Raw genomic sequence first — 25,808 nt, 5'->3', positions numbered from 1 at the left:
GTTTACATGTGATTATTACAATGTTTAATTATTCCAAATTTTCTGGTGTTTTAACATAGTCATATGTAGCGCTCTTATTCGTCTGCTGCTCTCGAATGAATGAGATCACGTGGAGTTCGAGATTATGATTGCCGAGTCTCGATCAAAGCTTTTTCCGGTGCAGAACGGCGAAAAAGACCATGATAAAGAGTATGGATAATTCAGCTACATTTTAATCGGCAAAACTTTGTTCACATAAAAATTTCGGCGACCAAAAAAAAAAAAAAGAAATTTTTAGAAATCGGTAGATGTTGCCCTTAGATCGGTAGGCGGGAGAATCGTAGGCAAAGCGATAGTCTCAGACTTAACAAGTGTGTCCAACAGTGGACTTTATTTCACCCTTAACAGCCCTGTGGAGGTGTACAATTTTGTCTCTGGTGTCTTTGGACGGCTCTTTGGTCTTCACCGTGTTACAAGTTAAAGTCTTACTGATTGTATGGGGTGGACAGGTGTCTTCATGCAGCTAATGACCTCAAACATGTGTATCTGATTCAGGATGATAGATGGAGTGCAGGTGGACTTCTAATGGGCGGACTAACACGTCTTTCAGGGTCAGAATCGTAGATGATCAGGGATCAGAATTTTCCGCGGATCCGCGGATTTCCGCTGTTTTTGAACCCCAAAGGTCATTCCCGTAAATCGTCTAAATTCGATGAGAAAATATTTTGGGGGGGGGTGAGGTATGATACGTGACTGTTTCATCACCCCAAGTTAGCATTTAGACCATTGGTAGATAGGTTCGCTGATAACCAATCAGCGGAGCTTTTGTTCAGAGCATTGGCTTTCTCAAACATGGCGCTCCTTCCGGTCTTTTCAAACGGTGAAATGAGTGTTTGAAAAAGTAAATATGAAAATACTAAGAAAAGAAGACGAGGCTTTTGTCTCCGAGATTGATAAAGGAATCAAGAATAAATTTAAGTGGTCATGGCTGGAGAAGACTGTCACAGTAAACGTTAAAATCGGCGCAAAGATCGAGAAAGTTACAGAAACTTTGAGCCAGTTCATCGCAAAGTGTGATGTTCCAGGGAAAGCAAAGTGTCTATACTGTGTCGATCTGATCAATTATGGTACGCGAGGTTGTGTGGCACTGATCGATCATGCTAAAATGTACAAGCACAAAGCAAAAATAGCTTGCCGGCGATCAAATTATGCACTCGGATCCGCATTTAAAATCGGCAGTGAAACTAACAGTAACACCACCGGTTCAACATTATTGGCCGTTTCAAATCCTTCCACTTCAAATACTAGCAGCAGTCAACCACTGGTTCCCCTGTGTGACAGAAAATCCCAATCTGAGGTATTTATAAATCTATTTATTTATGAAATGATTTTATCTTTTGTGTTTATACAATATTTAGAACAGGATAAACAAAATTTAAAATTTGTTATAAACATGATTAAAATAGATTATTTTGTATCATCATGATCATGTTCAATATTACAAATGCTTTTAATGTCGATATATTATTATTTTTTAAATTTATATATATATATATATATATATATATATATATATATATATATATATAATACATGGTTTCTGTTTTGTTGGATTTAATTCATTCTAGTGCAATTTTCACATAGCAAATAAGATAAATGCTGTCATGGGAACCTGTCGTGGGTTCAAATCCAGCTCCAGACTTCCTGTGCGGAGTTTGTATGTTCTCCCTGTGCTTGCGTGGGTTTCCTCCGGGCACTCCGGTTTCCTCCCACGTTCCAAAAACATGCATTTCAGGTGAATTGGCCGGTCAAAATTGTCCACAGGTGTGAATGAGCGAATGAGTTGTCTGTCCCTGTGTGCCCTGCGATTGGCTGGCAACCAGTTCGGGGTGTCCCCTGGCCACTGCCCGGAGATGGTTGGGATAGGCTCCAGCCCCCCCGCGACCCTAATGAGGATAAGCGGTACGGCTGATGAGATGAGACTTCAGGGGGGCTTCGCCCCCCACCGGGCTCCGCCCTGGACCCTGGCTATTTCAGCTGAAAATGAAAATCTCCATTCTGATCCCTGGATGATACACAGGTGTTCAAATACTGCAGGTGTATCACACATATAAATTGTTGAAAAATCAAACATTGTGATTTATGGATTTTTCTTTTTAGTTTCATCTCTCTCACAGTGGACATGCACCCAATGTTCCCTCTAATTTTCCACGGGTCTGAGCGTTCACACAGTCGGTGAGCAACGCTTGAAACAACAGTGAGCAACCATAATCCCATAATAATTAATTATCAAACATGTCCAAAACTTGACATCAAGTTACATTTTGCTGAGTTTCTGGCAATGCAAAATTATTTTTCTCTTTTTAATGAAGTGACTCGTGTACTATTGCAAACGTCGTTTGTTCTTACAATTCTTTCACAAAATATCCATTTCTTTTATTTCCTGATATATTTTGTCGCATAACATTAACATTATTTGGGGGCTTATTTAGTCGGTTGTAAGATACAGAACTGTACTTAATCACATTTAGGCAACAATGTTGGCAACAAGATTCACTTGATATAATTGGAAATTATTTGAATGCAACACAAACTTTTTCTTCTTTTTTCCGTGTTTTTTTTTCTATTTTTTTTAATTCCTTTAAAAAAAATCTCATTGTGTTTATTTTTTCCGAGCTGTTACTTTTTTTTGTTGTCTATTTACTTTTTTCTTACATTTCTTTCTTTTCTTTTTTTCTGGCTTTTTTTCTAAATTTTTCCTTTTTTTTTTCTTCCTTTTGTTTCTTTTTTTCTCAGCTTTTCACTACTTTTTCATTTTGGTATTTGTTTATTTTTTGTTCTATTCCCCCTTCCTTTAAGTCATTTTGTGCATAATGTTACAGAATAATTGGTCATGTTGGGATTAAAAAAGCAAAAACAACCTGAAGAGCCGTTTAGGACCTGAAAGAGCCGGTTCCCTTTAGTGAACCGAGCCGAAGAAGCCGGTTCTCGACAAACTCTACTGACTTTACTCAACTTCGTTCTACTTCAACTCGACTTAAAAATACCGCATTTAGGACACAACGTCAGGGGAACTCGTGTATTTTTACCTTCATGCACTGTAACTTTGACTTGAGTCGCTTCTTAATTGGTAATTTTGAGCCCTCATTTTTGTGCACTGGCTAGATTTTCTTCTGCGCTGAGAATGTGCAAACAGTGCGCAATTGCGCACGAGCGCAGCTTAGAGGGAACACTGCATGCACCTATGATGAAAATTTCAGACCCTCCATAATATCTAAGTGGGATAAACAGAAAAATAGCAGGGCATCCAAATACTTATTTTCTTCACTGTATATCACACAAATAAATTGTTTTAAAAAAATCATGCATTGTAATTTCTGGATTTTTCTTTTTAGTTTATCTCTATCACAGTGGACATTCACCTATAATGACAATTTCAGACACCTCCATGATTTCTAAGTGGGAGAAATAGCTAAATATCAGAGTGTTCAAGTACTTCTTTTCTTCACTGTACAGTAAAAAATGAAAACAAAAATCTAAATATTTACAAATCCAAATAAAATATAACGCACGCATTTTTTAATGTATTTATGTACTCAACAAACTTAACGCCATCACCACAATCCATTGAATGCATATTGACCAATCGTAAAAGGGAAAAAAAGTGGGGGGGAAAAAATGGGGGTGAAAATATTTGTGCCCGTCCATGCATTTCATTTGCCTACTCCCAGACTTTTGTCTGGCAACAGCCCTGCGATGACAGTACAATAAACAAAAGTATAATATCAGATTTGTTAAAAGCATTTGGGTGTGCTTGGTGTGGTGCCTGCAGCAGCTCGAATCGCCTTCACAAGTCGTCCTGTCCTCGATGGCAAGAGCAGGGGAAAAAGGAAAAAAAGGAAAACAGTTGACAACATGGCGCACTATGCCTGAGAAAAACGTTTCTGCGCAAAGCCACTCGCGCTTCTATTTTGCCTAATATCGACTGCTGAAGTGGACCTGGTAGAATTGCAGAACTTCTTCCCTCTGCAAGAAAAGTCGATTTCTGAAAGAAATATATACATACAGTATATATACAAACTCGAAGATCAGCGTTGAACGTGTGATGGGATGAGAGCAAAGAACCAAAGGCAGGATGGAGAAACAAGCAACTTTGAAAGAAAAGGTAACGTACAAGAAAACAACTCGACAAAGACGTGATTGTGCGTCTTGGGTTGCGTCATTGTTCGTGAACCACTTTGTTCCCTTCTCGCGCCCAGCACCGGAAATGACCTTTTTTTCTCCAGCCGCTGCTTAAATGTATTTATTGATTTTCCAGTTGTCCTTGCAACAACGCGCACGTTGCACACGCGTGTGTTCTGAGTGTTGTGAACACAGAACTGCATGTTTATATGCCGATCATTTTAGTTTCAATTGGTTCCCCTGAATACAAATTGCACTGAGCTCATTCCAGAAGTTCGGGGCAACACTTCTAAATGTACACTGCAACAGGGCCGTTGCCAAACATGAGTCTTAGGTGGGGGACCTATCGAATACAACTATTATTGGCCCTTAACCACAAAGTGTCTCAAAGGGCTACACAGACCACAGACTACTATGACACCACTTGACTTGTATTTCCATAATATATTCTATTTTTTATGTGTTTCTCTTATTGTGTTTGGTGGTAATGTTATAGTTTTACTGTACTTTTATTTTGTAGAATTTCTGCAGTATTATTTATATCATTTTTTCCCACAATATAATTTTCTAGTATATCTGTAGTATTTTTGTAGAGTTTCTCTTGTAATATTTATGTCATGGTAAACCTACATGAGGGCAAAAAATACACATATTATCAACATGGAATATAGGTTATCCATATGCTATAGAATAAAAGTGTGTTTTAAGCTTAGATTTAAACATTTCCACTGAGGTTGCAGATCGAAGTCCTTTTTGGACATGTTACTTTCACATAATTTTTGTTTTTTTACTTGTTACTTCATTTTATTTTTGTGTCGTCCAGAGATCGAAATGAAGTTTCAAATGTTTGCAAGTATTATGAATCCGCAAGCATTCAAGCCCCAAAATTTGACAGTCATCCTTATCACTCTGATAACCTTTATCAGCAAACCCAGTTGACAGTTTTCTTTATTGTGTTTCTTTTTGGTATTATCTTTATGCGCTAACAAGCTTTAAATATCAGAAGGTCCTGTTAGCTGTAGTGTGGAAATGATTGTGTATACTATGTTGTTAATTTATTTTACATATCAAATGATGCACAAAATCATTTTGCCAGGAAAGTAATTTTGAGCCGCATAAATGTAAACATTGGCCCAAAATCACAGGAAAATGATCCACTTCATTATTTCTTCACATTTCCTCACGAACCCAAAGTCTGTGCAGCTGCCTGCTTGTGTTCTATTCTCTCTCAGCCTCTGGAAGTAATTACCAAGCCAGCCCATATCCTAGAATTCTCTTGGAGGAGGAGGAAGGGGGGCGGGCTGGCTAAAATGCAACTGGATATCACTTTTAAGTCAAGAATACATACACCAGGTGTCTCAAACTCGATTTACTTGGGGGCTGTTGAAGGGTCCGGATGAGGTTCAGGCCGATTTGGGTTTTCTACCAGAAAATCTCTAATACAGGGGTGGCGAACAAGTTTGACACAAAGAGCTGAAATTTTTGACTGTGAGAGTCAAAGAGCCACGCACTGACCTGCCATGACAGACAGACACACACACAATTTAAAACATATTATTTCCCATAACACACTCCTCTCCTTACAATACAACAAGTATTGTTCTTGTGTTGATTTCAAGGAAAGTGTCCACCCTCAATACACACAAAAAAAAACCCTAAACATGAAACAAGTCAAAGAGCCACAGTATATAGAAAATGTGATGAGGCAAACAGCTGCATTCTTTTTGGCCAAGAGCCGCATGCGGCTCTAGAGCCACGAGTTCGCCACCCCTGCTCTAATATAAAATGTTGCACAATTGCACTTTTAGAAAATATTGCTAAACAATATGAGATCTAAAAACCAAATAAACTCATTCAAAATTAATATGTAAGTCAATAAATCATTAACACTAGAAGTACCACAGACTGGATTAGTTTCACCATTGATCTGCAAATAAGGCAAACTATGGTGTGAACAACACAATTCAGTGATGACCCTTTGTATGCTAATGTGAAGCAAAGAATGTTTGGTGGGGGCGTTATTAGCCCGTATTTTCCTAGTAATACTCTAGTTGTATTTTTGTGGTATTTTTGTAGTACTTCTGCAGTCTGATTTTCATAGTATTTCTCTAGTATTTTTATACTACCATCCACCACATCCCAATTGAACAACCCCACCTGGCCGCTTTTACAAAGCTTTGTTGAGTTGTAAGTTTGAAAAAAACAAACAAACAGCCTTTTGGCTCTCCGCTAGTCATTCTGGAGGGGTGAGAAAATTTCTGGGATTAATCGGGCAGTGTGTATTATCTGACCAAAAGATGTCGCGGTATTCTATAGTAAAGCTAAAGCACAAGGAAGAAAACAAACTACGGAGACTTAAAGTGACCAAAAAGCACAATTTTCTTGAGCTTTTAGAGATGTATATCTTTTAGAAAAATGACCATGAATGCAGTCACAGCACTTGCTTATCTTCCACTTACACAGGGGAGAAATGAAAAAAAAAAATGTCCAATTGGTAGATAACCATCCATCCATTATCCTCAGTTGGGTCGTGGGGGTGCTGAAGCCCATTCCAGCTATCTTCGGGCAGTGGGCAGGGGACACCCTGAACTGGTTGCCAGCAATTGGTAGATATTTTCCAAACTAATTTTCTTATTTCACTCTATTTTTCATTTTGTTTTACTATGATTTTTTCAAGCAACGAAGCGCAATTACTTTACTATGCTTATGTTAAGTGTATTTTTATTTTTTTTCTGCAGTTTTTTAATTGATCTACTCGTTAGGTCAAGTCAAGTCACATTTATTTGTATAGTCCTTAATCACAAGATGTCTCAAAGGACTGTACAGGTTACAATTACACGATCTCCTGATCTTAAACCAACATGCGGGCAAGAACAAACTAAATCATTTTAAGTATTATTTTCCAAATTTTACCAAAACACGATTTTAAAAGTTTATCAATATATTAATCCAACAAAACAACAGGAAAAAGGTGACCTGATTATGCAAATTTAAATTATTTCTTTGGCAAAATATAACAATCTGGTATTCTTTTCATTGTACTATATTTTTAGACTTGTTTCCTCTTAAAACGAGAGAAAAGTCTTGTTAAAATGCTAATTTTGATGTCATAAAAACAAATAGTTAAAGGGACGGAGTATATTTTTTAGCACCTCTTAGTGGTTAAAAAAACATTCACGATTTAAAAACAAAACAAAATAGTATTAATTTAAATAATAAGCGAAAATACATGAACTGTCATATAAACATGCCTTTTTGTGAATTCCCCTACGGGGATGAATAAAGTATCTCTCTCTCTCTCTCTCTCTCTCTCTCTCTCTCTCTCTCTCTCTCTCTCTCTCTCTCTCTCTCTCTCTCTCTCTCTCTCTCTCTCTCTCTCTCTCTCTCTCTCTCTCTCTCTCTCTATCTTTTTTAAATACTGTTGGATAAATTTGCATTTTACATAACATGAGGCTCACTTAAAAGTATGGAACTGTCTGCCACCTTGCTGCTGCAGGTGCATTTTGGTAGAATTGAGCCTCAGTAGTTATTTTTTTTCTAGTGCTTTTTAGCTCTTACTTTCAGTTGCACTACCCGAGACAGAAACATTTACTGTTCAAATGGTACTCTATACCCTTTAAGTAATAATAATAATACATTATAAGCGCAATAGGGGATAGGTTCATACGGTTTTCTTTTGTACCAGGATGAAAATAGTAAAAGTAAGAAAATGACTATTTCAAATATAGCCCAAAATGTCAAACCGAACCCCCAAAAAGATAAAAAGTATGAGTTTATTCACGCTTCTAAGAATTTCACTGACTTGCACATGCAAAAAGGAGCTGCAATGATGATTTCAGTCAGAAGAGGGGGTCATCAAGTGTCAAGTCAAGTCAAGTCAAATTTATTTATATAGCCCTTAATCACAAAAATGTCTTAAAGGACTGCACAGGATTACAGTTACAAAATTACACAATTACCTGATCTTAAACCAGCATGCGGGCAAGGAAAACTCAAAAACCTCAGTGTGAGGAGAAAAGAGAAACCTTGAGAAAGGACCTCACATGTGGTAATCCCCCTTCCAGGATTGACCAGGGTGAATTACAATTAGCATTACTGTACACATAATAGTAAACATAAGGTAAGATGTTGAAAATGTCCGGAAAGTGCATGACATCAACGACGCCCCCAGCCTGCAAACCAGTCCAGAAAGTCTATGACGGCCACGACGCTGCCTCCCGTCTCTGCCAGCTGGTAAATGCAGGGGTTGACATGCTGCAGGTCAGACGCCGGTCCGCTGACCCATCCCAAATCATCCTTCTCCTTCGTATCAGCCAGGCAGGCGTCGGAAAAAGACAGGACAAAACAGAATATGAGGTGGGCATCAATCATATGCTTTGGAATAGAAGTGTGTCTTAAGCCTCGATTTAAAAACTTCCGTTGAGGTTGCAGATCTTATCTCCAGGGGCAGGGCGTTCCATAACACCGGGGCCCGGATGGAGAACGCTCTCGAGCCCGCAGACTTCTTGGCCCTCGGAGTCACAAGTAGACCGGCATTTTCCGAGCGCAGGAACATAGGGGGAAATCAAATCGGAGAGATAAGAGGGTGCAAGCCCATGCAAACATTTATATGCTAATAAGAGAACCTTAAAGTCACATCTTAAGTGGACTGGGAGCCAGTGCAAGTTGGCCAATACAGGAGTAATATGCTCAAACTTTTTGGTCTTAGTCAAAAGTCTAGCTGCCGCATTCTGAACCAGCTGCAAACTTTTAATGCTAGACATCGGGAGACCAGAAAGCAGTACATTACAGTAATCAAGCCGAGAAGTAATAAACGCATGAATTAAAATCTCTGCATCTGATTGGGACAGCATCGAACGAATCTTCGCAATATTACGGAGGTGGTAGAAAGCTATTCTAGTAATATTTTTCACGTGTAACTGAAACGACAGATTAGGATCAAATATAACACCTAGATTTTTGACCGAGTCACTATGGGTGATATTACATTTGTCTAGGTTCAGGGTAGTGTTTGAAAACAACTGACGACAGTGAGCTGGACCAATAATCAACATTTCAGTTTTTTCTGGGTTAAGGCGTAAAAAATTATTTGACATCCATCTTTGAATCTCAGTAAGGCAAGCCTCCAGATTTCTAAAACTTATTTGTCCAGTTTTTTCCAATGGCACATACAGTTGAGTGTCATCTGCATAGCAATGGAAACTAATATTATACTTGCGGATAATGTCACCAAGCGGGATCATATAAATACTAAAAAGAAGGGGGCCAAGTACAGAGCCTTGAGGAACACCACAAGGGACATTAGATTGTTTAGAGGTCAGATTGCCATAGTTAACACATTGCATCCTGTCTGACAGGTAGGACCTAAACCACGAGAGTACAGTTCCTGAGATACCAATGCGTTCTAGACGAACCAATAATATGTTGTGGTCGACCGTATCAAAAGCAGCGCTGAGATCCAGCAGCAGTAACATTGATGAGGCACCAGAATCTATTGTTAAAAGGAGATCATTGGTTACTTTAGCAAGGGCTGTCTCAGTAGAATGATTTGCCCTAAATGCTGACTGGACAGTTTCAAAAAGGTTATTTTCTGACATGAAGTCATTTAGCTGCTGTGCAACGACCTTTTCAAGTACTTTCGCAAAAAATGGCAGATTTGACACTGGCCTATAATTACCTAGGCTTTCTGGGTCAAGGTTAGGTCGCTTAAGCGTGGGTTTAATGACGGCAGACTTGAAGGCTACAGGAACAATACCCGAGGATAGCGATATATTTAAAACTGATGGTCCTAAGATCCCAAACAGATCCTTCACCAGTGAAGCTGGAAACGGATCAAGCAGGCAGTGGAATATTAAATACACCACCTTTTATAAAGAAAATGTTTAACTTTTTACTTTTATTATACAATTTTCCATCTACTCGGGCGGCAGTAGCTCAGGAGATAGAACGCTTGCTTGGGACCGTGAGAATGCAGGTTTGACTCCTGGCTCCTCCAAGTTAAATATTGAAGTGTCCTTGGGCGAGACACTGAACCCCTAATCCTCCTGATAGGCAGGTAGGCGCCTTGCATGGCTGTGTGTGAGTGGGGTATGAGTGTGTGGAAGTGGTTAGTGTAGAGCACATTGTAAATTGCTCTAGGAGGTTTTCAGTCACTCGAAATGTGCTATATAAATGCAAACCAGTTACTTTCAACTTTTAAAGTACACCACATACCCAACCTTTAATTTGATTAGAATTTTAATCAATTTAAAGTCCATCCATCCATTATCTGCACCGCTTATCCTCAGTAGGGTCGCGGGGTTGCTGGTGCCCATTCAAGCTATATTTGGGCAGTGGGCAGGGGACACCCTGAACTGGTTGGCAGCCAGTCGCAGGGCACAGAGAGACAGACAAGACACTCGCCCATTTACATCTAGGGACAATTTGGACCGGCCAATTAACCTGACATGCATGTTTATGGAATGTGGGAGGAAACCGGAGTGCCCGGAGGAAACTTACGCAAGCACGGGGGGAACATGCAAACTCCACACAGGAAGTTTGATCTCATGACCTCAGAACTGTGCTGCACACGCGCTAACCACTGTGCCGCCATGCTGCCCCAATCGAAAGTCATTTTGTTCTAATTTTCATTTAAATAAATATTATTTATTAAATTTATGAATAATATATTTAAATTAATGGAAATGTTATTTTCCTCACAAATTGTCTAAAATGATCAAATTACTTCACTTCTCACTCATGTATTGCCAGTTGGCTTGCAGGTCCTGCGCAAAATAAAACAGCTGCTTTTTAGATGAGACGTTGATCCCAACCATAGAATAACCTAAAAAAAATCCTTCTGCATACCTACAAGGCCATACATAACCTTGCCCCTCCCTTCCTCTCCAACCTCCTTCACATAGCCACGCCATCCTGCGCCCTCATATCTTCCTTTCTTCCTCCATCCGACCGTACCCGCTGCCTGTCTCAGCTCCTTGGGGAGCAGAGCATTCAGACGCTCTGCCCTCCACCTCTGGAAGTCATTACAACCTGATCTCTGGAATTCTGTCACCCAGTCCACCTTTATATCCGGTCTTACAACCCAGCTTTTCATACTTGCTTATTCATAGTCATCTGCTTTTTAACCTTACTTTCTTTTTATTTGGTATTTATTACTTGCTTGTGGGTTTCCTCCGGGCACTCTGGTTTCCTCCCACATTCCAAAGACATGCATGTAAGGTTAATTGGTCGGTCCAAATTGTCCCTAGGTGTGAATGAGTGAGTGAGTTGTCCCTGTGTGCCCTGCAACTGGCTGGCAACGAGTTCAGCCTGTCCCTGTCCACTGCCCGAAGAGAGGTGGAAAAGGGCTACAGCACCCCCGCGAACCTACTGAGGATAAGCAGTGCAGTTAATGGAAGGATGGGTAGTTGTTTGTTTAAAGATTGTTTTATTATTTTTTGATACAGTAATCCCTCGGTTATCGCGGTTAATGGGGATCAAAACCACCCGCGAAAAGTGAAAATCTGCGAAGTAGCGACGCTCCTTCAAAAATGCTCCCCAAAAAATAAATGTGTGTGTATATATATATATATATATATATATATATATATATATATATATATATATATATATATATATATATATATATATACATATATATATACTGTATATATATATAAATATATATATATTTTTTTTATTTTTTTTATCATTATTATTTATTATTTTATTTTATTATTATTATTTTTTAGACCCGCTAAGCTCTGAACCCGCGAACGTGGAACCGCGAGGTAGCGAGGTCCCACTGTATTCTGTTTACAGTGACCTTGGGTGTCCTGAAAGGCACATAGAAGAAGAATATGTTATTATTGTTATTATTATTATTATCATTATTATTATTATTGTCTATTCATTCTATTTCAGCAGGGTTCAACCTCAGGCTGCCAGAATTCGGAGCGTCCCCTTCGCCGCGCCAACAAAGACAATGGGACCCAACGAGTTCCCGGAAAAGCAGAGTTCATGGAGAAAGTGCGACTCGGTAACGAAGCGTGTCAGAATGGTGACTTCCATGCCGGCGTGGAATTGTACAGCCAAGCTTTGCAGGCCGACCCGCAGAACTGCATCCTTCATATTAACCGCTCGGCGGCGCTGCTCAAACTGGGCCGGCACCAGGAAGCTCTGGACCATGCAGAAAAAGCTTGTCGGCTCAACCCCAAATGGCCAAAGGTAAGAGCACCATGCAGCCCACTTCTTCACAGCGAATGCAATTTCATCGATTTCATGATGTAGCACAGAGAGAAGCTTTTGTTTTTCCGTGGCAGATTGATGGTAAGGTGGCTCAGTGATATAGACGCTAATCTGTCTCTGGGGCCGTGTATCATGTCTCCTCTAAGGTTTGAGGCATCGTCTCGTTTGGTGTTCAGTTAGGTTTTGTCCTAATGGAAAAGCAGTTGAATTGTCACCTTGTATTTTGAACCAAATACTTTTTTCGGGTGACTGGCTTCATCATTCTCTGACATTTGTGAGCACAGTCTTCCCTTTTTTTCCAGCTGGCTTGAAAGACATTCTATTCACTTGGGTGATGTCTCACTACCTATTCTATCCCCGTCACGCTGAAGTAAAATTGAATTTTGCTTCTCCAGCCTTTTTGATCTCATTTGTATGCTGGCCAGGTAGAAGCTGTCTTTGTGTTTTAACTCAGTGGGTAGGTTTGAATGAATCTAGAGAACTATTATCCTCTCTGTCTATTACTGAACTCGGTCAAGTTTGCTGCTGTCAAGTGTGACCCTGGCTTTGTGTTTTCATTTTGTCTACAAGGAGAACAGATTTCTACCTGAGGCTTCAAAAACTGAGATTTCAGGGTTTATTTCTTTTTCACACAGCAAAATTTAATTTCCCTTTACGTTCCTGCTCAGAGCCTTCGTTCGGAAAATGCTGGCCTACTAGCGATCCCAACAGCCAAGAAGAAATCAGCAGATTCAAGAGAGTTTTCTATTCAGCGCTCGTTGCTGTGAAATGCTCTGCTCTCCGAGGAATTGATCCGTAACCTCAGTGTAAATCTAGGCTTTTCAATAGCTCAAGAATGGTGTTGACGTTAAGAAACTGTCAGCCAGACATTTTGTAATTACTGATATATCATGTAGTGCAGTGCCCACCAATGGACACACTCTCCCCAGCCCAAAGAAAACTGGATAAAGTGGTAAGGGCAAAAAAGTGGCAAAAAAGTGGCAACAAAAGGAAAAAGAGGAGACAAAAATAACAAAAGTTATAATAAAGCAAGACATCAGAAGTTAAAAGCTGCGAAAAAGCAAAAAGAGATAAAGCTAGGAAAAAATTAAAAAGATAAAAGATAAAAATCAAAGAATAAAGAAAAAATATGATGAAGCAAGGCGATAATAATTCTGCCCCCCGAGGCACTTGTCGGGTTATAAGGAATATAATGACTTGAACTCGTTTTGTTTTTGTCTTTTGAAAACTTGAATATACTGTATTCTACTCTGGTTTAAACTGCACAACCCTTTTCATTCAATACATTTGAGAAGTGGACCATATCTTTGATGTGGGTCGCGGCTTGCAAATAGGGTGGAATAGAAGACCCCGAATTCGGACCAGTTGAAAACTCATGCACCAGGGGGCAGCGTTGGCAAACACTTCAACGTTTTGATGTGTGCAGTCTCTACATACGTTTATTTTGGGGCATAAATGAAGACATTGTATCACTGGAGCTGACACATTCCCTTCAATTGAAGAATTCCAATTCCCCTGAATGCAAGAAAGAGGTTTGAATATTTTTTGTGGATGTGGAGAAATGCTTCAGAGTGTTGCTTTGATGTCCATCCACCTCCAAGCTTGGTTGCGCTACCATTCATTTGATTCTGAGGTTTGTTGGACATAAAAGCAGGGATTAAAGCGTACCGGCATAATATCATCAATCATCCCTTCCTATGACTGGGTTCCTGGATTGGGCTGTCAAGTGTTGACAGGCATGGTTTTCTCTGCCCCAGGCCCCAGTGAGCAGCCCACCCTCCCGGAGAAGGCCGAGAGGCGTGAAGGAACCCCCTCCTTCCCAGTCCAATGTGTCAGTTCTCGCGGCTGCGAGTGCCAACAAACACATTCTGAAAGAAAAAGGAAAATGTGGCGTTTAATGGCCCAAGACAGCTTCAGGGGCTTTTGTACCTCAGCCTGGTTCTGAATATAAAATGCTTAAATGAGAGCAGAATGTTATGTCATTTCTCAAGAAAGGGGTATGCCTGTTTGCTTTTTGTCTTACTGAGTCATGTGTGGGGGGAGAAAATCTATTTATGTGTGCTTTTTTTTGCCCATGTTCGATTTATTACCGACACTAAGTAGATTGTTATTCCTTTTGTGACTGTTTTTTTTTTTTTTTTTCAAACTGTATGAGGCAGGAAACACTGATGATTGAAAACGCTTGCATATCTGGTCAGTCGTTGGTAATGGTGCCATACCGAACTAGGTCTTTGTCAAAAGTATACCTTTGCATGGTCACACTTTTTATCACCGCAAACTACAGTGTATTAGGTTCTTTGGATAAGTTCAGCCATGTCCAAAGTCTATCCAATCCAGCGGCGTCTGTCATAAAATTAAAAATATTTGGTCTGCAAGAAATGTTAACCTTCAGTATAAAATGAATTTGTACCCAAAATAATACTCACCATTTCACCAGATGATAGTATAACCCTTTGACCACCTTGCCTTCGGCTCCATGTGAGAATTTTAGCCTACCCCCTTGCAACATGGTGACTGTAAATAAAAAAAAAAGAAATTTGACTGTAAGGGCTGCCGCTTCCAGGTGGAATTCAGAGTATTTTTTCACCAAAATCTGTCTAGTACTAAGTATTGTGAATCCAATAGCGTTCTTACTCATGACTTTACAGAAGGATGTTGTGTGTTGTGATCACGCATGCATTGTCTTGGGCTGTTGTAGATGGCTACCGTGTTTGGTTGATTGAGATCTGTGTTCACGTTTGCATGTTGTTGGTGAAGGAAAATGCCAAAAGGCTGATGGAGGATATCATGCTTATCGATGCTAATTTCTACTAGACGAAGTAACCCACCGTTTTTGACCACTAGTAACGGTAACGGTGTTGTAATGGCAAAGACCCCATTATTGAAATGATGTCGTGTTATTCCCAACATGGGACATAACACGTAAACGTGAGATTCTGACGAATGTTTTTCTGCTCTTATTGTCCTCAATATTCAGTGAATGTTTGTGGGCCCACAATTTGAGAAAGTTTTTTCTTTAAGCAAGTGACTTGGAGGACATTAAGGCCCAATCCCATTTCTCTCACTCGGCCCTGAGAACCCTGCAGTGAGGTCCCTCGATAGAGGAGTGCCCTCCGCGAATGGAGTGCAAAGTGGAGATAGTTTGGACAAGACTTGCAAGGTTCCACCCCTGTCCAGGAGATGGCGGTAATATTAATTGGCTGTAGACCTTAGTGACGTAAAGGTCTACGTCACATGTAAACAACTCGAGTCTCAACCTGTAGTGTGTCAGTTGGAGAGTTCGTGCAACGTTAAAAATGCCCGCTACAGCTGTGTTATTACCGATTGCCTGAAAGCTCATCATCTTTTCCGTGTCTCCAATCAACGGAGGAGAAATGTGCTATACTGAAGACAGCTTCGGCGCTATGTAGTGCTGATTCATCTTTACAAGGTACGTACACTCATTAAAAAAAATGACCCGTTCGGTCAAATACAGTAAGAGTTAACATACAATGCACGTTCACATAATACCCTATGTTTGTGTAGACATAAATGGCAATCTACTTATTAGTATCTTAATGCCATTTTATGACATATAGTAGGGGTCTTGAATGTGTGACATGACGAAAAGTAAACAAACACAAGAACAGTCCACCTGACCCTTAAGCTGACATAATATCGTCACCAAACTTCCCTGTACGACCCAAAAACCTTAGTTCATAAGGAATTTAATTCAAAAGAGTTGTCATTGGATATAAAAAAGGTCATTTCAACATTTTTTCATGATGCTTACATCACAGTTAAAGCGGTCTTTTTCTTTTCTATGCCCACATTTATGTCTAAATTGTTTGTTATCTATTGTGTTCCAGAGTGGCTGTCCCATAAGCGTGGACAGGTTGGACAGGAATGTTCCCATCCTGTGCTTATGGTTGGATGTGGAGTCAGAACTCATTCAGGACTTAAGGTTGAGCAAGAAGGTTATGTGGGCCCTGCAGGAGCTGCTAAAGAGGGAACAGGGCCGTGGCTGGAGGTCCTGATCTACGTGTACTGGCTGGCCCACGCTCTGTCCTACCGTGTGGTGTCACGGGTCTTCAGGGTTCCCAGGTCCACCGTACAAAGAATTGTCCACAGTTAATATGGAATAAATTGCCCAAAAGCCATATTTTAGGCTCTTTAAGTCAGACCCACATTTGCATTATGTGCTTTTCTGCATTACTATTCAATAAACATCTTCATTTTGAGTAACACCTTGGTGGTTTATTTCATAATGATGTGAGATACTGTGTGTGAACGATGTGACTGTTGGACAGAAAACAACTACAAATCACTCCAGCTTAAATAATAGTTTACTTTCAGAAAAACAAACTCACATTGGGCCAAAATACATCATAGTAAATAAATAATGTGTCACAAATTTTAACAAAAATATACCAATACTTCCATGAAGCTGGAAAACACAAACTGGAACTTCATTGAGTTCTTAATAAAAAAAAAATATTTTCCTTTTATAAAACAAAGGGAAACATTGCAGAGATGTCACTGTTCTGGAAATTTGTCCACGAGCTTCCCAAAAAGGACAGGAACCGCTCAGTTTTGGCCACAGTTTCTTCGAGCCTTTTCCTCACTCCGGCAGACTCCACTTTCAAAAAGTCAAGGAGTGTATCGTGCTTCTTTTTTTTTCTGGGTGATTTGGGGTTTGGCGCCGGATTAGAAGGTGCCAACGACGTGCCCGGTGGTGTGGATGGCGTGGTAGCTGTGATGGTGACCAGCTCTTCCACGGGACGTTCTACAGTGGCCTTTAGGTTGGGTGGAAAAAACAAGAATTACTTAATGCTGATGTATTGTACAAAAACAACTGTGTATAGGATGCTCAACAAGTTGATGTGAGACAGGATATTATAGAATGTGTTCTGGATAATTATTTGATAGTGAATAGATACACAAAATTGACATGTTATTCTTATGGCTGTATGAGCCTTCTATTGGCCAGCATCACATATGCTTTAGAATTTTCTCCACATTTGAGAAGGTAATTAGTTTACTTAATATGTGTTTACAGAGAAGGCAGTGGACTATGTGATAGTAGTTTGTTTCAACTGTATTTCCACGTGAAATTCGGAGAAATTACTCATAATGCATGATGAAAACTAATGCATTCTGAATCATATTGCAAATAAAACACGACACCCGAAATTGTGTGCAGTAAACAAGCGCTTATGTCCAGAACGTTATTCTGACTATGCTCCTTTAGCGACTGGCCTTGTAGATGTAAAAGCATGACTCGTTTAAGATAAAAACAGGGATGGGCTGAACCGTGATTTTCTGCACAGTTATCCTACTTTACAGTTTGTAGCGTGAAGATTTTTTTTGGCAGCTCCCTCGGTAGATTAGTGCACTTCGTAAATTAGCGATTTTGCAATGTTCGTGTTTTAACGCGAAAATACGATTTTCTATTGCATTTACGTCTAACTAAGATATCTCAATACATTTTGTTGCAAATACATGCGTGGTTGTGGAAAACTACTTACATTTGTGCGGTTCCTTTTCGGGCATGTTTGTTGATATTGAGAATTCGCAAAGCCTTCTGGGTAGTCACTTCGCTGCCAAGTGAGGTCGAGAGCCCCCTCGGTCTTGAAGTGGTTACGACATGGTTTGAGGGCACTTCTGCCTCGGTCTTGAGAGTATCGGGACACACCCCATTTTCACGTGAACGCGCAAACCGAGTGACTAGGGCACATAGCGAGTGAAAGTGCGAAGAATGGGACTCAGCCTAATTTTCCACTTGATGCCGTCCCTGCTCGGCTCGTCCAGGTGGTCCCTTTACCCTGCTCACTGCTGCTCTTTCAGCAGCACATTAAATAAATAAAGCTCTCTGCTATCACTCCTCAGCTCCAGCCTGAGAGTTGACGACAGAGTTCCCTGGGAGCCAAAAAGAGGGTCGGCACAGCAGCACCAAGTGAAGCTTGCATTTGCATATTTCCTGATTATAGTCGATGATGATGCCCCCTGGCGAGGGTTTGGGATCGCCTACTCAAAGTGAAAGTTGAAGTCCTGCACATTTCCCAAATGATGCCATTTATTTTATATTATATTGAGAGAAAATTGCTTGACATTATATTTATTTGGTACAGAATCTAATCGGTTGGTGACGATTCTACCAGCAGGTGGTCCTCACAGTTTCCCACACCAACTAATTCGAAATAGCTTCATATTGTGTTTAGCCTTTTTCACGAAAGAAGCAATACTCTAAACATATTGTAATTACTTCAATACGATCGATTTTGCAGTTCATTGAAATAGATAATGATTGATCAGTCCAAGATAAAATTAAACAAAAATAAGTTTGATTCTAACAAACTAAAATGTATTTACATAATAAGGAAAATTGAATCAAACGAGGCACTAAAAGCGGTTTGTTATGAAATCTTTTCTCGCGTACTTTTGAGTCAGATAAAGCATCATGGAGGAAAAGGGGTGGGGGAGGAGTGGCCACATGGCGCACAACCCCTTCCGCAGGGAAGGCCGCATGATCCATGGAGAAAGCCGGATATTTCTTCCCTCTTTTGGAAGACTGATCTTGCCGACATTAAGGCGGCTCGACAGGAAGGGACTGATCCGTGATTGGCGTGCAGAGGGGTTTCCTGCCGGGGGTCCTGCCCTGGATCCGAGTCTTCTTTGTCCCCGGAGGAGTGTCCCCTGACCAGTTGAGTTCCTTTGATGCTTTTCACAATAACGTTCTCCGGTTGATCATAAGAATTGTTGATAATAGGCAAAATTTTGAATGGACTCACATTGAAATAAATTCCCTGGCATTAAACATTTCACATATGTAAAACGTTATTTTTTTTATTACAAATAAACACTTTGGGGTTTCAAATCCTTATTATTTTGGAGAATCTGGTCACTACCTAATACTGAATTGTAGGGTCTTTCAAGGTGTTGGCAGGGTCAGTGGTTTGAAAAAGGGTTTGGGTAAATGGATTGGTGGCAGTGTAAAATCTCCTCATCTGTATACCATCACTTTTTATGAAAAGACTGAAACAATTGTGCGTAAGAGGTAACTGAGCGTGCAATACAGAAAGGGGATGTAATTACAGCTGCGCCACATCCAGCAATCGTGTGAGGATGCTAAAACACTGATAAGACCTTAAAGTTCCTGGAGCACGAATGCTGAAGGATCTTGTCCGTTATTTTAAATCTGACTCTTACTTTTTTTAAAGTCTTTTTCTGGTCTAAAATGGCAGACGTTCCAAAATGGGGTTCCGTGCAACTCAGGGGGTACCTAAAGGCATTCCAGGGGTTAATTTAAAAAAAAGTACCATCAATGGTTTGCGTTATAATTCTCAATTTAACGAGTGAAAATATTTTAACGTATCGATTAAAATTCAGTCCTGGGCACTCCCCCTGTTGTCAAGCCGCGATAGTCATTTCCGTTTCTTGAAGCTATCGTGGCGTAGAATGGTAGCGATGGAAAAGAGAAACGAAACAGACAGTTTCGCTTTAAAGCATTGCCCGATGGGAACATTGACAAGGCGAAAGTGATATGTTTGCTTTGTAAAGCTGAATTTAATCAGCATCAGATAACTTCTTCCTTCATGAATCACCTGAAAGCCAAGCACCCGGTGCATTGGTACAGTCAACCAGCGGACCTCGTCAAACGACCTTAGATCAGTGTGGTGCAAGAGATGGGTGTTCTACAATGTTTACATAAGGAACTTGACTATTTTGTTTATGGAAGATTTGTCTTTGACACCACAAGCTTCATGCACTTTTCCTCTACTTGGTATGCAATTTTTGTTAAAATATTTACGACATCTTTACAGCAAATTGACAGTTCAACAGTGTTGACATAAAGTACTTGAATATCTTTGTTATGAAAGCTATCTTTGGCAGTACAGTCTGTATGCACGTTTACTGTACTTGCTATAGGCCTGTACCATTTGGCATAAAAAATGTAATCTTATTTTTCTATGTACATTTTTCATATTTACTGCCATTTGTAAAATCTGGATTTAATGAATTAATCACACACACATATATATATATATATATATATATATATATATATATATTTATATATATATATATATATATATATATATATATATATATATATATATATATATATATATATATATATATATATATATATGTACTATTACATACACTTCTAATCAGTGCAACTTTTGCAGTCACTCAAACAGTGACTATAGCATTCAACCAGGAGAAGAAGTCGTCAGGTGGTGTCCAACCCATCACTGGGCGTTTCGACCTTTAACCACAACGCCCTCGAGTTGGCGGGCCAGCAGTGATGGCCAGTCACTGCCCATCTTCTCCTGGTCCCCAGCTAAACTCCTCTCTCCTACTCCAGAGCCAGCAAGAGGCTCTCTCCGCGGCTTCCCCCACCCTATGGGCAGCTGCCTTCCTCTCCCTTCCACCTATTCCCAGAGCTGTTAATGTGTCCCATACAGACTGTGCTGGGAAGTCCCTGCACCCGACCTCCACTGGGAATAGCCAGGTCTGCCATCCCTTGTCCCTGCACTGTTGGACCATTTCTTGATCTTTGGCGTTTTTCCTTTCATGGGCTTCGCTGCATCCTTCTTCCCATGGTACAGTTAGCTTAATCAGACCGTGTTTTTGGTCTGATCCGTTTGTTTTTTGGACAACTTTTCTTTCCCCAAAAAATTGTGAGTACGTCTATTCTAATGGGTCCTTTTTTCCTGTTTCCTGCTCCGCTTTGTGACTGAACACTCAGGCCAGACATGGACCCAGCGGACGCTCACACAAGCTGGGATTGGGGAAAGCTAAAGACCCCCTATGCTCTCCAGCAGTTGGATCGGACGGAGGGCGCCATCTGGCGATCGCCCAGTGATGTCACCGCCCTTCAACTGCAGGTCGAGTGAACTCAATGAAGCATACGGCGCCGGATGGAGCAATTAGCTCAGCGGACTAAGTTCATAGTGTGTCAGCTGAATGAGCGCCTATCAGCAACGGCCCCGCCTCCCGGGGTCCCTTCTCCGGCCGCGCCGTCACCTTTCCTGCCCATCCGACCCACGTCCGCCCGCCACTCCGATTCGTCCACCTTCCGGCCCTGCCTCTCCCTGTTCCTGCTTTTTCAGAGGCTGAAGTGGGGCCACCCTCTTCGGGAGCATCAGCCCATTCTGGGGGGCGATGTATTTGGTTTTTGTTGGGACTTCAGGAGCCATCCCTTGAGGGGGGGATTCTGTCACGTCTGGCGCGGTTGCCATGGCGCCCAGTTGGTCCAAGCTAGGTGGCGCCGGATTCTGGCGCGATTGCCACGGCGCCCAATTGGCCCCGCCCATGGAAAAGGCTGAGACGCATTGACTGATTGCTTTTTGGAGTACTCAAATGCGTTCCTTTGAGCTGTGCTTTGCCTGAGCGTTTGTTAAACTTTGTTAAACCGTGATTTTGGTGAACCTTCTGAGGGATTTCTGCGAGTTGTCTGTCCCTGTGTGCCCTGCGATTGGCTGGCAACCAGTTCAGGGTGTCCCCTGCCCACTGCCCGGAGATGGCTGGGATGGGCTCCAGCCCCCCCGCGACCCTAATGAGGATAAGCGGTACGGCTAATGAGATGAGATGAGATGAGACTATTTATTATTTTGTTAATATAAATCTCTTCCTTTTGTCGACCAGTTTCATATATCACTTTTTCTTAGCCACTCTTGTCTTGAAGTCCAGCCTATAGGGGTCACCTCTTCACGCTGGATGTTGACAGTAATGTTTTGCAGGCACTATTTAATGAAGCTACTAGTTGAGAATCTGCAAGGTGTCTATTTCTCTAGCTAGAGCAGGGGTCGGGAACCTTTCTGACTCAAAGAGCCATAAAAGCAAAAAATATTAATTTTATTTTGGGAAAGAGCCACACCATATATTATGAGACAAATTTACTAAATTTCTAAACTGGCGCCCCAGACAAAAGCTTAGTCTTCAGCACATTTATTTTTGATGATTTGATGAAAATTATGAAAAGAGAATAATGCCAGAGCCCCTGTCCCAAATTCAACAAACATACCACTTTAAACTTGTCTCTTTCTTGCAATTACTCAAGATCCGTTAAACTCCTTTTGACCCTTTTTTTCATACATATTGGTTTCAAAACCAGATGCAAGCATTTATTTTGTAAAAACGTCACAACATTCTGAGAATAGGGAGCCTTATGTGCTTACCTTTGGCGAGAGATGGGAGGGAATGCTTGTACTTTTTGCATAGCTCCACCCATCCCTCCCACTCACCCAATCAAATGACTAAGTTCTCTTCCGGTGTTTTGGCGTATTTACAGTTCTGTGGATTCATCATAAAGTATCTGAACACTGAACACAGATTATATAGTGAACTTTTATATAAAGGATTCTTTAGCGTTGTACAGCCAAAACAAGTTTTTTTTCCCCCTTTTTTTGTGTGACACCTTGACTGTAAATTGTAGTGAAAAACGTGCCCTATATATACTGCGAAGTGTTATTCTCGTGTTTAGCTTTGGTTTGGCTTTACTTGTACTTGGATAGGATAGACAACTCCGGTTTTGAACAAGATGGAGAAATTTTGCATGCAATCAAATTGGTCTCTGAGCCACAGATACTCATAGAAAGAGCCATATATGGCTCGCGAGCCATAGGTTCCCGACCCCTGAGCTAGAGACTTGTGTATTTTTTTTGCTTGGTTGTGCAGCAGGGACTCCCACTTCTCTTTTTATGCTTGTTAGAGCCTGTTTGTGCTGTTTTCTGGAGGGAGTTGCAGTGGATCTTCAGTTTTTTCAAATAAATACCTGGCATAAATGTGATGTGCCAGATACTTGACTAGCTCATAGGAAAGTCAGTTTTACAACTTCTCTAACATGCTAAACTGTTTCAGCTATACTAACATCCTTGCACGTGTTTTTTTTTTAAATAATACAATACCTCCAACACGACTTACTGTAAATACACTGTAGTTTGGATGCAGCCAAAAGAGTAATTTACCCCATTAACAATGTAGGAGCTGTATTTCTGATTAGTTTCTTGTTATTATCAAACATCCATCCATTCATCCATTTTCTATGCTGCTCATCCTCACCAGGATAGCAGGGGTGCTGGTGCCAATCCCAGCTATCTTCGGGTAGTGGGCAGTGGACACCCTTAATTGGTTGCCAGACAGAGTCAGACAACTCACCCGCGCTGGCCAATTAACCTGACATGTATGTTTTTGGAAATTGGAGGAAACCGGAGTGCCCGGAGGAAACCCAAGCAAACACGGGGAGAACATGCAAACTGCACAGAAGGGCTGGTAGCTGAATTTGAACCCATGACCTCAAAACTGCCGCAGACGCGCTAACCACACAGTGACCGTGCCGCTGTTATTCATGAATTTAAAAATATATATATTTTAAGTTAAAAATATGATAAAATTATATTTATTAAAATTCTATTTACATTAAAGGAGGGATTTGAGGTGTAGTTAAAAAGTTGAAAGTAAGTGGTTTGCATTTACTTAGCACATTTTATGTCACAAAAGACTTCCCAGAGTGCTTATCAATGTGCTTTACACTTACCCATTCACACTCGAACTCAAACACAGCCATGCAAGGTGCCCACCTGCTTATTTAGGGCATTAGGGGTTCATTGTCACGGGGGAGAACATACAAATTCACGGCAACAAAACTTGAACCATTAACGTTCGCACAGCAGCTCCCGTGTTATTTTCGATTGTTCTCGATTGTTCTCAGCTCAGGGATGCTGCTGGAAATGTGAATTTCCCTTCGGGGATGAACAAAGTATCTATCTATCTATCTATCTATCTATCTATCTATCTATCTATCTATCTATCTATCTATCTATCTATCTATCTATCTATCTATCTATCTATCTATCTATCTATCTATCTATCTATCTATCTATCTATCTATCTATCTATCTATCTATCTATCTATCTATCTGTGAGGTTGCGTGCCAACCACAAATCCAGTGTGCCACTGTAACAGAGTTGAAATTTGATTGTTTTTTTTTGAATTCTCACAAAATTCGTGTTTTTGTTGCATTACTGTTAAAATTCTGGTACCCCATTTATTTGTTAAGCCATGGGCGTGTGCGACTGTCCTTTTCGTTTGGCACTTTATGGGCTTCTGCGCTTGCCGTACCTTCAGCTCAATAACCTTGTGCTGAAGGTAAGCTGGTCCAATATCAGTTCGGGTAAAAGTTCATATTTTGCTAAATATAGGAGCTGCATTCACGAACTTTTTTTTGTATATAAATTGATATAAGTTGTACTAAATGATGCATAAAGAAAGCACTAATTAAAAGTAAAATAATGCAGCTTGAAACGATGATTACTGTGATGCAACATGTTTCAAATCAACCACGCCACGATGTGCGGCATGTTGGGTAATGTCCCGTTTTTGTATTTTTGTTTCTATTAATGTATTAGACGTATGCAGTCGTGCACAGACACCCTGACTTCTTGTATTGTTTTGTTTACTGAATGCAGGCAATAAACCGAGTGACTGTGAACCCTTGTTTCGCGCTTGATTGAGGGTCGTTACACCACCCTATCACTGAGTAGGTAGAATGAAATTGTAACTTTTTAACTTGGTAAAACATTGTTAAACATTGTCATCTGCATTGTCAGTTATTTTTTATAGTTGAAATAGTAGCGAGCTTAAGATAATCCTTGGGGACAAACAATCTTTATTCGCCTTACCCAAATGTCCCCTCAATGGTTTAAGAACGAATTGAAGAGGAATTGTTTTTTGAATCTGCAGAATTAAATGTATCGGGTTTTTTTCATGTGAAAAAGAAAATATACACACACACACACACACACACACACACTTGGCTCAATAAAATATATAAGTGTGGGGTACATCAAAGATTGAAAAAAAATGCATTTTCCCCTGCTCAAATGATGCAATTTTGCAATGTCAACCTTGTGTAACTGAGCAAGGCTAATTGCCAGTTTAGATGGCATGAATGTGATGATTAGGGGCATAGGTATGACTGGCAGGAGCAAAGGCCACAAATCTTTCCAGCGAGGGATTCAACTACTTGAGACTTTTTAATTACTTGTGTACATTACTGTTATATTTCCCTGAATTCAGTCGCAACCCTGTTCAATCCCTGCACTTTAATGGTGAGTGAGATGTGTGCCCTGCAACTGGTTGGCAACCAGTTCAGGGTATCCCCTGCCCACTGCCCGAAGATAGCTGAGATCGGCTCCAGCACTCCTTCAACCCTTTTGAGGATAAGCGGTGCAGATAATGGACGGTTGGATACTCTGATTGTAGTATAAGTACACTAAAATGCCATGTTTGATTGACTTCTGTTACAAATATAAATCCATGGTTTTGCATAATTTCAGTTGTGATGTTCTCTGACTGAATACAGCAAACCCCTCTCCGACAGACGCACATTCCGTCTACCCCCACAATAAAACTATTTTGTTTATCAGATGAT

The 25,808-nt window shown here is 40.5% G+C and overlaps 1 protein-coding gene and 2 long non-coding RNA genes across 6 annotated transcripts in view; 2 read left to right on the top strand and 1 right to left on the bottom strand.

Moving 5' to 3' along the window:
* The first annotated feature begins 3,711 nt into the window (after positions 1–3,711).
* The window catches only part of LOC148364954 (tetratricopeptide repeat protein 28-like), a 209,040-nt gene continuing 186,943 nt past the window's right edge, over positions 3,712–25,808 (top strand). For 2 of the 4 annotated variants that reach the window (XM_088335318.1, XM_088335317.1), the window contains exons 1-2: positions 3,712–4,144; positions 12,064–12,366. In XM_088335318.1, the coding sequence (XP_088191444.1) occupies positions 4,115–4,144; positions 12,064–12,366 (333 nt within the window). In that variant the 5' untranslated portion in view covers positions 3,712–4,114. Of the gene's footprint in view, positions 4,145–12,063; positions 12,367–14,144; positions 14,300–25,808 lie in introns of those variants that run through there. The other 2 variants (XM_088335316.1, XM_088335315.1) reach the window with 2 other exon arrangements.
* On the top strand, positions 15,324–16,611 carry LOC148364957 (uncharacterized). Its single transcript, XR_015850400.1, has 2 exons — positions 15,324–15,817; positions 16,236–16,611. It is a non-coding gene; the product is annotated as an uncharacterized LOC148364957 (long non-coding RNA).
* On the bottom strand, positions 16,695–18,133 carry LOC148364956 (uncharacterized). The gene is made up of 2 exons (XR_015850401.1): positions 17,895–18,133; positions 16,695–17,162 (listed from the first exon to the last, which is right to left on the bottom strand). It is a non-coding gene; the product is annotated as an uncharacterized LOC148364956 (long non-coding RNA).

The sequence above is a fragment of the Urocampus carinirostris genome, chromosome 5 (assembly GCF_059441175.1).
Source record: "Urocampus carinirostris isolate Australia breed hairy pipefish chromosome 5, RoL_Ucar_1.0, whole genome shotgun sequence".
Taxonomy (NCBI): Eukaryota; Metazoa; Chordata; class Actinopteri; order Syngnathiformes; family Syngnathidae; genus Urocampus; species Urocampus carinirostris.
Note: the sequence above shows the minus strand (reverse complement) of the source record. Positions and strands in the feature narration are given on the sequence as shown.